General features: G+C 25.6%; 1 protein-coding gene across 1 annotated transcript in view; it reads left to right on the plus strand.

Moving 5' to 3' along the window:
- Nucleotides 1-14,797, plus strand: part of LOC145834598 (uncharacterized) — a 35,911-nt gene extending 21,114 nt beyond the window's left edge. The window contains exons 5-12 of the mRNA XM_082942069.1: nt 460-548; nt 4,584-4,830; nt 5,244-5,365; nt 5,940-6,078; nt 6,361-6,571; nt 8,097-8,229; nt 12,245-12,365; nt 14,191-14,797. Of these exons, the coding sequence (XP_082798195.1) occupies nt 460-548; nt 4,584-4,830; nt 5,244-5,365; nt 5,940-6,078; nt 6,361-6,571; nt 8,097-8,229; nt 12,245-12,365; nt 14,191-14,423 (1,295 nt within the window). The 3' untranslated portion in view covers nt 14,424-14,797. The remainder of the gene's footprint in view (nt 1-459; nt 549-4,583; nt 4,831-5,243; nt 5,366-5,939; nt 6,079-6,360; nt 6,572-8,096; nt 8,230-12,244; nt 12,366-14,190) is intronic.
- The last annotated feature ends 1,449 nt before the right edge of the window (nt 14,798-16,246 follow it).

Here is a 16,246-nt window from a genome sequence, read left to right on the forward strand (position 1 = left end):
ACACTGAAACATGTGTTAGTGTAGTAAAAAAAGAATACTGTTTAATTTATTACAACTTATAATCTGCTATTAAAAGTAAGTGAAAATAAAACGTTTAACAATATTTCACACGATTAAAGTGTAAAAAGATTTTTCCAATCCAAACCTTTATACTAATAGCTATAAGCAACAGAGTGTATTCTAGCGAAAAATTGTAACAATAAGTTTTTATTTAACTCAGGAAACTTTTTTCATTTTCAGAGAGCTTTTTATGAGATTTACAGAGGCACTATGTAAGAAGAATTAAATAAAGTTTATTTATTTTTAACCTTAAACACAATTTTTTGTTGACTGTGTTTAATATATTTGGTTTGAAAACAATATTATGAAAAAGAAGTCTAGTTTTTATTATTTTAAGTTTATGAAGAAGAAAATTATTTATGATTAAACTTGTATATTTTTCTTATTCCTTAATTATAGGGAGTTGCAACCTTTGCAAATTATCAAATTTGACAAAAGACCAATGGGATGAGCACAAAGAGAGCGACAAGCATAAGTTGAATATAGATGTGAGTTGTTTTTTAATATTTAATAGTATATAGGGGTATATCCTAGATATATGACAAAGGAAAGGATAGTATAATTTTGTTACACAGTTTATAAAACAAACAATAACATTGACCTTTAATAAAACGTTAATTTCTTTTTTATTGAGGCCAAAAGTTTCTATATTAAGAGTTTGGTGTATTTCTGTTTTGCTCTTTTATTCTTTGCTTGGTTTTTGATCCCTCCTTAATTTATAGGATTGTACATAAAATTGATGCTGACAGGACAACACTAATATGTGATATTTTATCCTTCTGAATGTGTTAGACAAATTTTGTGTTTGTTTTATATTACTTATTCGAATTTTCGTTACTTGAATAACAGTAGATGTCGATTTGCTTTACACACTTTATAATTTTTTAACTTCGGAATGTACTTTGAAGATAAAGTTGGCCAAATGTTTAATTTTTACTTTAATTTAGTATTAAACAGGAAAACATAATAAACTTACTTTTAAAATTTTTTCAATATTAGTTAACTAGTTTTGGTCACAAAGAATTAAAAGCTTATATTGAAAGTAGCATAATTATAACTAAAATAGTATTTTATTGTTTTATTTTTAAGCTGCATTTTTGTGGTAGATAGCAATATACAGGCTCCGAATTTAGCCTTTTTTTGTTAAAATTTGTATGCTTCCGCCTACATTTAAAAAGCAGTAATCATTTGTAAATTAAAACAAAACGTCTATATTTAAAAAACCAAGTTTATAACAAAAAGTTACCTGGTTAGAGACAAGTAAACCACTAAGCATAAACATACCCACAGTACTTTAACAAATTTTATTGGGTTTATATGGTATGTAGGACTACAAGTATTTATATATAGTTTCTCGTTCCTATAAAATTTAAAAAGTGGTTAATGAAAGACGCAACGGTTAATTTTTTACTTGCACTTTATTAGCATATGTTTACCTTAATTGGATTATTAAAAGCATTATAATTGATTGATTTGTATACATTTTGCTTCCTTCCTTTATGAAACACTATTTTTTTATATAGTGTTTTAAACTTCATTAGACTTGACATTCCTAATTAATTTATTCTTTGTATACTTATCTCAATGTTCTGTAATAGGGTTAGGCATTTTCTCTGTTCGTTGCTGATAAAGTACAAACGGACTGGAATAGTTTGACATAGACTTTTTGTGAGACGCTCAACTTTGTAAAACTATGAAATTTTTTCAAGTTAGTTTTCAGAGAGAGCTCTACTTATTGGAATCGGAAGATAATAAATTATAGTTTTACACTTGAATTTGTTTAAGTATACTGTGTTTCATGCACTAGGCTTACACAGGTGGGTTTTTTTAAGGCTGCATCCACAGGTTAAGTTTGGTGTAATTGACTATCAAAGACTCCAACCTTTTAGTAGGTTCATGGTTGTCACTTTACCTGGAAAAACCTTGAAAAACCTGGAATTCGACAATTTAGGCAAAAATAACCTGAAAAAACATGGAATTTGAGAAATTTTGAAAAAACGTGGAAAAACCTGGAAATTTGATTATAAAACCTGGAAAAACCTGGAATTTTTAATAATTATAACATCAGTAGTAAAATTTCGATTTGACACAAAAAATTGACACAAAAAATCTATCATATAAATAGATTTTTTTTTTTATCATAAAAACCTTTTTTAACAAAAAACACAACTAAAGTAACTTCACAGTATTTTTTCAATGTTTTTATACTATTTAATACAGTTTCTTATAAAGAAATTAAACTAACACTAAAAATAAACCCAAAAATGTGTACTTTTAAAAACCTGGAAAAAATTTGGAAAACCTGGAAAAAAATTTGAAAAAACGAGTGGCAACCCTCTAGATTTTTCTGCTGTGATTTTTAAGGGGTAAACTGTATAAGGTCTGCAGCAGATAAACTATTAGTTGTTGAAACTTAAAGAACTTGTACTAATCAACTCATAGTTAAATTTAAATTTACTACTTTATAAAAACTTGACACAGCAGATGACTGATAATCATTATATTGTAAAAAAAACTATACACTAGGGTGCTTATAAAACGTGTGCCCTTTGAGTTTTAAGCTTTTATTTTTTGGCAAATGTCACAAAAACACCTTGTGCAAAATTTTACCTTTTTTTAAAGTATTTCAAATAAAAATTTAAAGTTAAAGAAGTGTCTTCGTGGATTTTTTTTTAAATATTTTTTAGTTCTGCACGATGTGTTTTTGTGAGATTTTTCAAATAAAAAAATAGAAGCACCCTACGATACACCCAATAACATAATTAAAATTGTTCTTAGATATACTTGAACCACAATAGACAACTTAGCAATCAGTTTAAACTTTAGTATATGGTTTCTTTTTGGTATATAGACTAAAATGAGAATTTGCAAAGAACTGTTTAACTAGTATATAAACATTTTCCCAAAACTTATAGCTTCAGAAAAGTTTAATAGAAAAGCTATTTATGAAAACTTTAAATTCTGGAATTTCCAAGCTAAACCATGAAAAATTAAGAGAAAAAGACAAACTTTGTAAATGTATAATAAAATAAATATTCCCAATTAAAGTTTTTTAGTATAAACAGCTTTGTCTGTTTCTTTTTGTAGAGTTTATTATTTTTGAAAATTGTTTATTGCTTGAAGCACAGTGTAGTTTTATAAACTGAAACTATAAAATTGTACGTTGTTATCTTTTAGAAAACTATTCTAAAGCAGAGCTTTAAGGTTTTCTTTACACTAATTTATAACAAAATACCCGTTGAATTGATACCAAAGTTTACTGTCAATTTAAATTAAATCACAATTCTAATTTTTTATTCGAATTTCTTTTAAAATTCTTCATTTAGTACTAATTTTCAACATCAGTTATTAAATTGTAGGCTAGATTCTAGCTGCAGGCTGTATGTGGTCCAACCCTACTTTTTAACCTACTGCTCGTAAAATGTGCTATTAATATTATTTTCTGTTCATAGTACTACCGATAAATTATTTTTTTAACATTTTTTTAAAGATAATTGAAAAAAATTCTGTACAACTTTTCAAAATTACGCGGACCGTCAAGATATTCTTTTTCTTATATGCTAGCCTATATTAAAGGCTTTTCTGGTAAATCAGATATATCTACTAGATAAGTTTCCAAACCCCAACGTAGGTAGTAAGCGATTGAAAAAATTGTTTTAAATTGTTACTAAGCATTTTTTTTTTGAACTAATTAAATCCCTTCCGGTAGTTTAAGTAAGGATCTTGATCCGACCGGTTTCTTATTTGTGGTACACTAAAATGTTTAAATAGCAAAATATTTAGGTCATTCGTTCTTAAAATATTTTGAACACTTTAATGTAATTTAATTTCCAAATAGTATGTACCATTACTTAAATACTTATTTTATATTTTATTATATTGATTAGATAATCTGTAAACTTCAAAAGGTGCTATTTTTTACAATTAATCACGGTTGCCACTTAGTCAGAATTTTTTTTGCTGTTTTTTTAAGCTGTTTTTTTTTTTGCTAAATTGTCAGGAAATTTTTTTAACTAATCAGCAACCATGTTTATGTTAGTGGGTCAAAGTTTACAAATGTACAACTTAATAAATAAACTTACATAGTTTTGTTAAATTCCACGAAAACATCGGCGAAAGTCTACGGAGCCTTAACCTGGACTTTCGTGTGGTGTGAGACAAGCTTTAACTTAATGTTTAATCATACTAATTTAATAATCAGACCACAACCCTTCTGTAGAGTAAGACCGGTTTCGTCCTTATTAGGACTCCTCAGTCAGTCACAACCGAAAAACCTGCAATATACAAACGGTTTATCATGCTTTCACAAACGCTTGCTTCATGTGAAGGAACGATAAATCATTTGTATATTGATGACAGCAGGTTTTTTGGTTGTGACTCACTGATGAGTCCTAATAAGGACGAAACCGGTCATAGACAACGGAAGGCTTGTGGTCTGATGATCGAATTGGTATGAGCAAACCTTATGTTTTATATTGTGAAAGTGGTATAGTAATATGTATTTTATGAAGTATTTTTTACAGGTAGAAAAAGGTACTGATAGATTGATGCTTGTTGAAGAGCTAAACGAACTTGGAATAGACAAAAGAGTTAAAATGTTTGGTACAATAAACTGCTGTGAAAAAGTTTATGACAAAATGCGCACTTACCTTACCCATTACAGAAAAACTCATTCTTTACGAAAACCTTATAATTGTGTACACTGTAAGATGAAGTTCTTTCGAAGGTGTGATTTACAGCAGCATCTAAAGTCACATGAAATTTATCGTGGTAGTTAACACATTTTGTTTTTATTGTTCTAAAACATAAATCCTTGACTGAATTTTATTATACAATTTTACTACATTAGTGATTATTGCACAATAAAAAAAAACTTAAAAAATTTGGTCTAAGGACCTGGTGTACAAAAGAACCTTTCGGTTATCGAGTCGTAAACCATTCAATTTTTTAAACTACTTTGTTATTTGATAACTTACAATTAGTTAGTAATTTAACCTTTTTTTTTAATATATTTACCATAAAGTATATTTTGTACTCAATTAAAGTTAGATTATTGTTGACTTTTGTTTTAAGTTTTTTAGTCTCAGTTTATTTTCTCATGATTCTAAATAAAATTTATTTTATATTATTTATGAACTGTTGGGTATCAGGTAGGTATTATTTTCTATTAAAATTCCATTTAGGATTGAAAGCTTATAAATGTACTGAATGTAAAATGTCTTTTAACCAAGCTTCAAAACTTGAAGGACATATGATCAGTAAACATAACAAACCAGATGATCGAGACAGAAGATATAAATGCACTGTAAGCTAAGTTAACTTAAAACCATCTTTTATAAACCTTCTGAATACGTGAATTTATTATACAAAATTAAAGAAAGTTTCTAAGCAGTGCTGTTAAAATTTTAAAAATAAAAGTACAAATAAGCCAGCATCTTTACTTTTTAATAGCTTTTAAAAACTGTTTATTTTATTTATCTGTTTACTATTGTTTTTTAGACATTTTGGATAAACATAACATATCCAATACCTTTAAACTTTAGCTCTAAAGTTTTTTTATGAAAAAATTTAGTAAAATATAAGCAAAAAAATAAAATTTGTTTTAATTTTTTATATACTTTTTTAGGTTTGATTATGAAGATTTTATAAAATCAAAATTGCAATTCCAGAGTAATTTTTTTAATTTAAAAAGATAGTCATAGTCATGTAATAATTTTTGATTAATTGTTGAATGATTGATAAAAATTTAAGTAGTTTTCTTTTTTTTCTTAAATTTTTAATAACGAAAGAAAATTATCAGTTTTGTACACCACACGTAGATTAAGAAAAAAATCATGAAGCATAATATGTAAAAATTATACTATAGTTTTACTTTACAGGCTTGTGACTATCTATTTCTAAGCAAATCAGATGTTGAAAACCATATGAAGAAACATACAACTGAATATACCTGTAATATTTGCCAAGCCGTCTTTTCAAGCTCCAATGGACTCAAAAAGCATCGGAAGTCTCATACTGGTTAATTTTTTTTAAACATCTTGTACCCTTAAGTTGCAGCTTTTTATCTAGTTTATGTATTTATCACTATTCAAAATTTAAAAAATATTAATTACAATTATATAATTTTTTTTTCATTAGTATTTGTACGAAGTAATATTAATTGTTTTATGATTTTAAGTTATAGTTATTAATACATTCTTTTAAATCAATGTTTTTATAATGTTTTTTAAGAGGCTATTTTATTAAAATATACGGTAAACTGTACAGACTGTTTAAACTTACTTCATATAAAATCATTAGGTGAAAAACCGTTCAAATGCACCGTATGTGATTATTGTGCTACCACTAAACACGCTCTAAACTGTCATATGAGGAAACATACGGGTGAAAAACCGTACATGTGCAAAATTGAAGGTTGTGACTTTTCGACTGCTAGTAAATTTAACTTAAAGCGTCATATGGTGAAACACAATGAAGGAAAACCATTTAAATGCCCCTACTGTCCTTACGCGTAAGTTTGTAGCCTCAATTTGAATCATTTTTAACGCTAAAATTGAAGACAGTAAAAAAACTAAAATATTTTGAGTAACAACATTTGAAAGCTCTGAAAGTTTTAAGTGTAGCTTAAAAAAAACTGTATAACCATTTAGCTTTTTACTCTAAAATTTGTACATTTAACTTAAGAAGTTACTAATTGCATTATTGAAAAAATAAGCAATCTAAATCTAAAGCTTTTAATAACTTAACTTTTTAACTTATATTTAATTATATCTGAATAACTCTTTTTATAGATAGAAACACTCTTTTTATAGAATAGGTTTTTAACTTAGGACTTATGATTACTTTAAATATAATAATAACAAATTATATAGTATCATTTCTAACACATGTTTCTGTGTGTTAACGGATTAACACACTTCAAAAGAACTCTGTAAAAATAAATACTGTAAGAAAAGAACAGAAGCTAAAGTGGGTGTATACATGTGTCCATTAAAAATAAGAATAATTGCTATAGATTTTTATAGGTTAATGGTTAATAAGAGATAAAATACTTAATGTTAAATCCAACTGTTATAAAAATATATAATATTTTTAATTAACAAGTATAACTTTAAGTAAAAGTACAAAATAAAAAAATAGCATTTTCTTTTTAATGGACACATGTATATACCTACTTTAGCTTTTATTATTTCCTTACAATATTTATTTTTTACAGAGCTCTGTTGAAGTGTGTTAATCCGTTAAGACTCAGAAACATGTGTTAGTGTAATAAAAAAATGATACTGTATAATTTGTTATTCTTATATATTCCAGTGAACTTGTTTGCTAGGATCTTTCGTTAACAAACGATTAAATTTATATTTTGAATATTTATATTTTAAATATAAATATTTGTTTCTTGATCACGTTAGGACTTAATAAAAAAGAAATTATGTATAAATTATTTTTTCCTTTTATGTTACGACTCAAAAAAAAAGTGGGTTTTCAGTAGCAGTACTATAAGGGTACTGCACAGCTTCAAAATATTTTTTTTTCTTATAAAGTTGAAGTAAGCTTTTGGAAATTTCCATTCGAAAATTACGCATAATAGTTTTACTAAACAAATGTGATTCTATGTAAAAGGAGATAGATAAACAATTTTACACAATACACATACAGAGACCTGTAGTTATTACTGTTAAAAATACTTTTTTTTTTTTAATTTGTAAAATTTTCAATCATTAAAAAGTCAGAGTTTAATCTTCTTAAAATGAATTATAATGTTTAATTGCATGCTTACCTGCTCTCTTGTAGATAAAATAGTTTTGAGTTATTAAGTTTGTTATTTGAAAAAAAAAAACAAAGTAATAAAAAAAACTTTTTAACTAACAAAAACTAAACCAACATTCATTTTAGATATAATAGGTTATTTTAAAATTAGAGCATGTATTAATTTTAAGAATCAGTTTTGATACAGTTTGAAATAAATCTACAGCAAAATCTACAGGTTTGGTTGTTCTTTTGTTATCCGGTACTAATTTTAAATAAACTTACAGAGCGAGTGACATGTCCAACTTGAAAAAACATATCAAAAAAACTAAAAAGCACCATGGTTTGAATATGTTTATGTGCAAATCGTGTCAGTTCTCTACTGATAACCCTTTTGAATTTGTTGATCACTCAAAACAAGTTTGTTTATAAAGTACAACTACTTAATATTGTTTAAGTTTAAAAATTTAGTCTTGGATTATCCTTTTTAGTAAATAAGTTCAGTTTTTCTGGGTGTGTTCAAACAGGTAGTTTCAATGGAGAAGGTTAAATATGCACGAAGACACTTTGCAAAGACGGTCACTTCTGCACGAGAGTAAAAACAAAGGTGAAATAAAAAGAAAAAATGATAGTAATAAAATTACCTAAAAAGGGTATGAGTTAGGGTAACAGTATTGATAAAAAATATAATGAAAATAGATAATGAAATTAATAAAAACATAAAAAAATATCAATAGAAAAAAGTACCGACTACGAGTTCGGGGTAACAGAGATAGTAAAAAAAGTAGATAAATCAATAAAAGTAATATAAAATAATTTTAAAAAATACTAAGATGAAGAAAATTTACCGAATAATGGTAAGTGTTAGGGGTAACAGTGATAGTATGAAAAAAAATTATAACAAAAATTAAATAAAACAGTTTTCAACCCGTGCAAAAGTGTCCCTTCCTGCATATTTGACACCTATACAGTTTTAATATGCCTAGCACAGCTTACAATTGGGATAACCGTTCTACCTTAAAACCTGAAAGACCTAGGTTTTTGAAGAGTTTTTATAAACAAAATCATGAAGCTTAAATAAGAAAGAAACAGCTATTATTTACAATGAGAAGTTTTTTAAATTTGTTTAACCAAGTAAAATATTTGAAGTTAAACAGTCAAAATTCCAAAAGAATAAGTTATATTACGATTCAGATCTAGTGAAACATAGCTGGAAAATCGACATTACCAGTTTTTTTTATAAGAAAACAAAGCTAATGCCAGGGTTGCCACACACTCAGGGAATCTCAGGGAATTTTCAAACTGTAGAAAATCTCAGGGAAACTCAGGGAATTTTGGCATTTTTCTTTTAACTCAGGGAAACTCAGGGAAGTTTTGATTTTTTCTCTAAATTTCAGGGAAGTTTTTGAAAATCTCAGGGAAATTTTTTTCTAGATCTAGAATGAGGTTTAGTTAATCCAGTTTCAATATTTTGTTCAAAAGTAGTAATTTTTATTATTTAAAAGGTTATTTAGAATTTTTTTATCCTTGCGGCTAGTTCTTCAATACTCTTAGTATTAACATTGTAGTTTTTTTAAGTTTTAAATTTATATTTACTTAAGTAAAATCAAACAGTTTAGAGAAATGAGAGTTGTTGTTAACTATTCATTGAAAAGTTCTAATAAACTTTTTATTTTTAGTTACTTATGTAGTTTAAAAAACACTATGTTGTACAAGATATGCCCAATGTTTGGCATATCTTGAGCAACAGCGCTTTGCTAAAAATGTTCCAAATAAAGGTGATGCTTTGAGCAAGTTAGGAGAACAAAAAAGTAAACTTACAAAGCAACTCAAATGTTTGAATGAAAACTATGACAAATATACTGCAGATGCCAACAAACAGTCTGATTTAGAAGCAATGAAAGAATTATTAGCAAGATAAATAGCTGCTAAGGACAACGCAAATAAACTTGAAAATTAAATTAAAACTATTGATTTAGAAATTGCATACTTAAAAAAAACAGTATTAAGATTTTTTTATTAGGTAATGTGAAATTGTTTTAAAATCAAAATTATGTTTTCAGTTATTTAAAATAGATTGTGTATGAACATCTAAAAGACATAAAAAAAAATTTAATTTTAGATTATTTTTTATCAGTTGTTAGGTATTAAGTTGTACTTTGATATGAGATATTTCTTTAGCTATTTCTTTAAACTTTCTTTTTGCTGGATTTTTTACAATAATGTTAAGCTTTTAAGTTTTATTTACTGCACTCAAAACAGTTGCTAGGAAAGACATATAAGTCATAATGAAATTATTATGTATGCATTTAAGTGAGTTCTTCATGTGAAATTATTATTATAGTATAATTAAATTTTGTCAATTAAAATGTCAAACAAATTAAACTTTATTCTTTTATGTAGAAAGTTAACTAACAAGTTTACACAAAGTTGTGCAAAAATTTAGTTTTTAATTTTTAATTGGTTTAAACTTTTTAAGATTGAGTTTTTGAAAACAGTTTTTTTCATAAATTTAATGCAGAAGCATACACATACAACCTTCCTTTTATTATTAAAGAAGAAAAATGATAATGAGGTATTAATAATTTGTGTTAGAAGAGAATTTTTTTTTTTTAAGATTTGAAAAATACTCAGGGAAACTCAGGGAAATTTAAGGTTACTCAGGGAAATTTTTGGTCACTCAGGGAAGATTTTTTGGCTCAAAGAGTGGCAACCCTGTAATGCACTATGTTTTACCGTAAATTGTGATAGATATGTTTTTCAAATTATTTATACAGGTATAGCTTTAATTTAGCCGCCTTTTATCTGATTTAGCTTAACACGTACAAACCCTGTAATAACTATGAAAAATAGGTAAAAATAGACAAAATTAATATTTCGCATGTTTTAATACTCATTTTACCTCAATAAAATTCACACCAAAATAAACTATATACATTCTACTGCAAAAAATGTAAAAATAACTGTGTCAAAAACGCAAAAGTTTTTTCTCGATTTTTAATAAACTCAGGCTAGTTTATAGTCACTCAGCCTGTTTTTTTTTCAGGACTGGTGACTGATGAACTAAATTTAATACACTTTTTATATCTTAAGTTTTGTTTTCTATAAAGATTTATAAATAATTCGCAAATCGGTCCAGGACACAAGTCAATTGTTTTTACTAGTGATTTTTTCCCCTGCATCAGTAGATACAAAAAATAAATTAACGATGGTTTAAAAATCTACCAGTTTATTGCAACATTTTGTTCAAATTAATTTCGGACAACCGTCCTTCATCAGTGAACTTTAAAACTAGTAGAACTGAACACATTCATGCAACAAAAAAATAAATAAAAGTTAAAATATATATTATGACGTAGTAGTTCAAAACTGTGTATAAAACTAAAATTTTAAAAGCTAGACTAATTTTAAATGTAAAAATCGTCTAGCTTTTAAAATTTATACTACGTCATAATATATTTTTTACCTTTTATTTATTTTTTTGTTGCATGAATGTGTTTAGTTCTACTAGTTTTAAAGTTCACTGATGAAGGACGGTTGTCCGAAATAAATTTGAACAAAATGTTGCACTAAACTGGTAGATTTTTAAACCATCGTTAATTTATTTTTTTCTATAAAGAAATGAAACATTTATACTTTAAAAAGCTTTGAAGATATTTTATTAAAAATTAGTAAACTGTTTTAAGTAAAAAGCATATCTAACATTGAAAATTTAAAACATAAAAACACTGCAAGTTTTCAACTGACCATAGCGAACATAATTTTGTTTTTTTAACTCAAGTAAGTTATTAAAAGATTCATGTGATGATTACAATTAACATTAATTATTAAAAATATTGTTATCAAAATTATTATGGACTTAAAAAGATTTAAGTATAAAAGTTTAAAAAAAATAGTTGTTTAAAACAGCCTAAACATGGTAAACAAAAGTATAAAATGAAAATAAAACAAAAATTTATTAAAGGAAAAAAAAGTTTTAAAATACAAATGCTTTGCAAATGTTTAGTTCATAGATATGTTTTTACTTGTTATAGACTTTTACAATTTTTATAATATTTGCTGAGTGTATAAATATTTTGTCTATAAAGTATTTATGCCTTATACACTGTCAATACTTTCATTAGTCATTGATATGTTCAACATCTCAAAAAGAAATTTCTAATATTTATCTATTTGATTTTATGGTCGTATATGTTTTAATTTTCACTTTAGTTTATGAAAAAATTATTCATTAAAGGTAAATTATATTAAGTTGATTCTATATGTTCAAAAATAAAATTTAGTCTAGTGTTAGTGATATGTTTAGTACAGTACAATAATAATTTAGTTACTAGTAATAATGTTTAAGAATAAAATTTTAAACTTATTTTATTTCAATAAAAGTACTTTCTTAAATTTAATTTTTATAAGTTGTTTAATTACTGTTACCTAACAGTGCGATATTGGAATCACCAACAGAAATATTCCCTCTAAAATAAACCCGTTCAATGAAAACCAACTTGCATCCGGAGGTACTAATAAGTCAGAAGTACCTATTTCTACAAATGAAATTTACGGTAATTATTGCAATATATACTATATGTTTTGGTTTTAAGAAAACAAATAGAGAGATCTCAACTACTAGAGGAGAATTAATGAATTTATTCTTTCAAGAATTTACTTTACAAACTAAGTTTCGGTCAAAGACCTCGTCCAGGCTTAATAAATCTAAAAAGATATGTGGCAGTCATGGAAAATAGCATTTAAAGAATTAAATTAAAACCAAATTGTTACTCAATTTTTTTTTACTTATTTGCTATTTTCTGTCACACTTAACATATCGTTATAATAAACGATAAAAAATAAACAAATCAAATATCAATATTAAGGTTAAGTTTAAGGTAAAGTTTAAATTTTAGTTATGTTTTAAAATCATGATTTGTTTATTTATATACCATTTGCAACTTAATATCAATAGGTTCATTTTGTTTTTTATATTTTATTACACAAAGCTTTTCAAAATCATACAAGATAGCTTTGTCAAGTGATAAATTTTAAATGAAATTTAAAAAAATTTTCGTTGAGTGAATAGCTTTAAAATAACTTTAAATTATGACGTATGAATAAATTAAAATAAGTACAAAAATTAGAGATTCAGTAATTAAAACTAAAGGCATGTTTATTAATAGATTGTTAATAATTTTGTTTTACCATTTAATGCTACTTGCGTATTTAAGTTAGGTCGCTCTTCTTCAATCAATATTGATTCCAGGCTGTAAAGTTCGCTTTTCTTACATCGTTTCAAAACTTTAAAAATTTGAACAATGTCAGAGTTTTGACAGGATGTGCAATTAAAAAGATGTTCAAATATTGCGCTGTTTTTATCTGTTCCGCAGTGGTCTGTAATTCGTCGGAATATTTGCCGTGATGTTAATAAACAGATAAAAACAGCGCAATATTTGAACATCTTTTTAATTGCACATCCTGTCAAAACTCTGACATTGTTCAAATTTTTAAAGTTTTGAAACGATGTAAGAAAAGCGAACTTTACAGCCTGGAATCAATATTGATTGAAGAAGAGCGACCTAACTTAAATACTCAAGTAGCATTAAATGGTAAAACAAAATTATTAACAATCTATTAATAAACATGCCTTAAGTTTTAATTACTGAATCTCTAATTTTTGTATTTATTTTAATTTATTCATACGTCATAATTTAAAGTTATTTTTTAAGCTATTCACTCAACGAAAATTTTTTAAAATTTCATTTAAAATTTATCACTTGACAAAGAAATCTTGTATGATTTTGAAAAGCTTTGTGTAATAAAATATAAAAAACAAAATGAACCTATTGATATTAAGTTGCAAATGGTATATAAATACGTTTAAAAACTTTCCTATAATAGTACTTATGATTTGTTTAGTTTTTTAAGTAAAAAATTTTGAGTAAAAATTTGGTTTTAATTAAAATTAATTGTTTAAATGCTATCTTCCATGACTGTCACATTACTTTTTAGATTTATTTAAGCACTGACGAGGTCTTTGACCAAAACTTAGTTTGTAAAATAAAATCTTGAAAGAATAAATTTATTGCAATATATACATTATATTTAAGCCTTTATAGCCTTAGTTAAGTTTATAATCATTAGATAGATTTGTTTAACAAAACATTTTTTTATATAATGTAGCATCTTCATCAATGTGAAAAATAAATTAAGTTATCTGCTGATTTACATATTTCGTTTGTGTTACTTACGTATATTTTTCTCTTTTTTAGAGCTTAGTTGTGATAAAGCAAAGTATTTGAAATGTTTACTGTATGAATTGTGCTAAAAGTAAATTGTATGTACAGTAAAAAAGTGATTTAATTACTTTTAATTTATGGAAAAATTAAAAAACAGGTTTACAGTACGATCAACAAAACAGCGAGCAACAAGATGATATTATTCTTTATTCTCAACAACAGCCGAATATAAGTCATAATCAATATGAAGAAGTTAATGTAAATTCAATGGACGTTTCATTGTACAATGCCATTCGCGCTACTTGTCCCGAAATGCTAACTTCTGACAACACTAATAACTTTTATAATAATGAAGACATGTTAACATTTATTGTAAACAGTGATGTATAAGTCATCAAATTTACTGGCACTTAAATTATCTACCAAGATAAAACTTTTTTGTTCTAAATGTTTATACAGAGATCAAAGTTAAACATTTTTCTTTGACTTTTACCACAACTAAACTACTAATTTATAAAATTTTTCAAGTTGTAAGTTTGTAACCTTTATTAGATACTTTGAATATATTTAAAGCTCTTTTTTTTTCAAACCAATTTTGATTAGTGTTTTGATATTAACTTAAGTATTAGATTAAAATTGAGAGTACAACTTGTTTAACATGGTGAAAATTAGTGCACCTTCTACTATTTTTTAGAATACATTATCTATCTTTACTAGTTCAAATTATACAAGTTGTTTTGTTCTGCGATATTTTAAAGCAGTATGTTACCAAATAAAAAAAGAATGCAGCAATATATATCTTTTAATAACAACTATGCAAACTTGATCTTTTTGTTTTATTTTTTTACTTTTTATTAATAAGAATTATTTATGAATTGTAACTATTAATATTACTTTAAAAAAAAAAATGTAATATATAGAATCAGGGAAGCATCATAATAACTTTTAAGCCAAATAGTTATTGGGATTATTTAGTTTTGTAAGTGTTTGAATTTATTGTATTTAGTTTTTCTATACATGTATCTTTTTTTGCTATATTTACAGCTTTAAGTTTAAAAATCCACTGGATGGTGAAACTAATAACTAAATAAGCATTTGTATGCTTGTTAAGTTAACTAAAAGTTTTCGTTCAAAAACCTAGTTTTTATCTTTTTTTGTTCTGTTGACATCTTGCTCTAAATATTGGACTATGCATGTTGAATTAAGAGTGATTTTAACTTAAACTTTTTGATTCAATGCAATACTCCATGTCTTTTAAAATCAATATGGAATTTAACTAATGATAACAGCTCATACTTGTATCTAGCTTAGTCTTTAACATAGCCTAACAGTTCTTTTTTAATAACTAAAATTTGTAGATTTTGATAAATCAAAATAAGTTGTTGGTCTATAATTATTTTATAATTTTTTTTTTAGCAGTTGCCTACAATTGTTTTAATGCTACTTGTACCAATTGTCAAAACGAAATAAAATAAAGTTTACTGAGTAAAATATTAAAAGTATACACCTCATGACGTATTAAATTAACTATTTCAGCTAGTCAATTTTTATAAGTGCAAATGTACAAGATTCTACGTTGTAGTTTTTCTTTTAATTTGCTTATTTAGAAAGGGTTGTTGTCTTTCCTAAGTTTTGAGATTTTTTTTAATGTTTTTGAAGCTGCACTAATTGCAAGTTTAGTTATTTTATGGTTCTGCAAAGCACGAGCGTTAACTTAGCTCGATTAGCATTTTTTGCAATTTTTAAAAAAATTCAAAACTTTAGATCCAACTATTTCCTTATCTTTGAAGCTAACTAAGATTTCTCTTACTAATTCTTAAGAACGGTCCTTTGCCTTTAATTTAAAAAAAATCTATTGGATTGGGGTTAAAATTTTTGAGTAGGCCTCAGAAAAAATTTTTTTTTGGAATTTTTACTCTTTAGCCAAAAAAAAAAGTTTTTATTTAATATTCTTATTTTGCTGTGTTCTCAAGGGTCGTTTTTTTTTTAATTTCTTATATTTAAATAATATATACTAATATGCCGATTGTAAATTTCAAAAACCTTCAATTTTCTAACGGTCACTGTAGCAGATTTTTTTTTTCTAAACTGTTTTTATGTAAGACATGACCAATGTAGGTTTTACTACAATTATCATTAATTGAACATTAAATCCCTCATATTTATTTAATTTAACAACGTGGCCCACACAAACTTAAGATAGCTTTTTTAAA

The sequence above is a fragment of the Thalia democratica genome, chromosome 4 (genome assembly GCF_965202585.1).
Source record: "Thalia democratica chromosome 4, ktThaDemo2.hap1.1, whole genome shotgun sequence".
NCBI lineage: Eukaryota > Metazoa > Chordata > Thaliacea > Salpida > Salpidae > Thalia > Thalia democratica.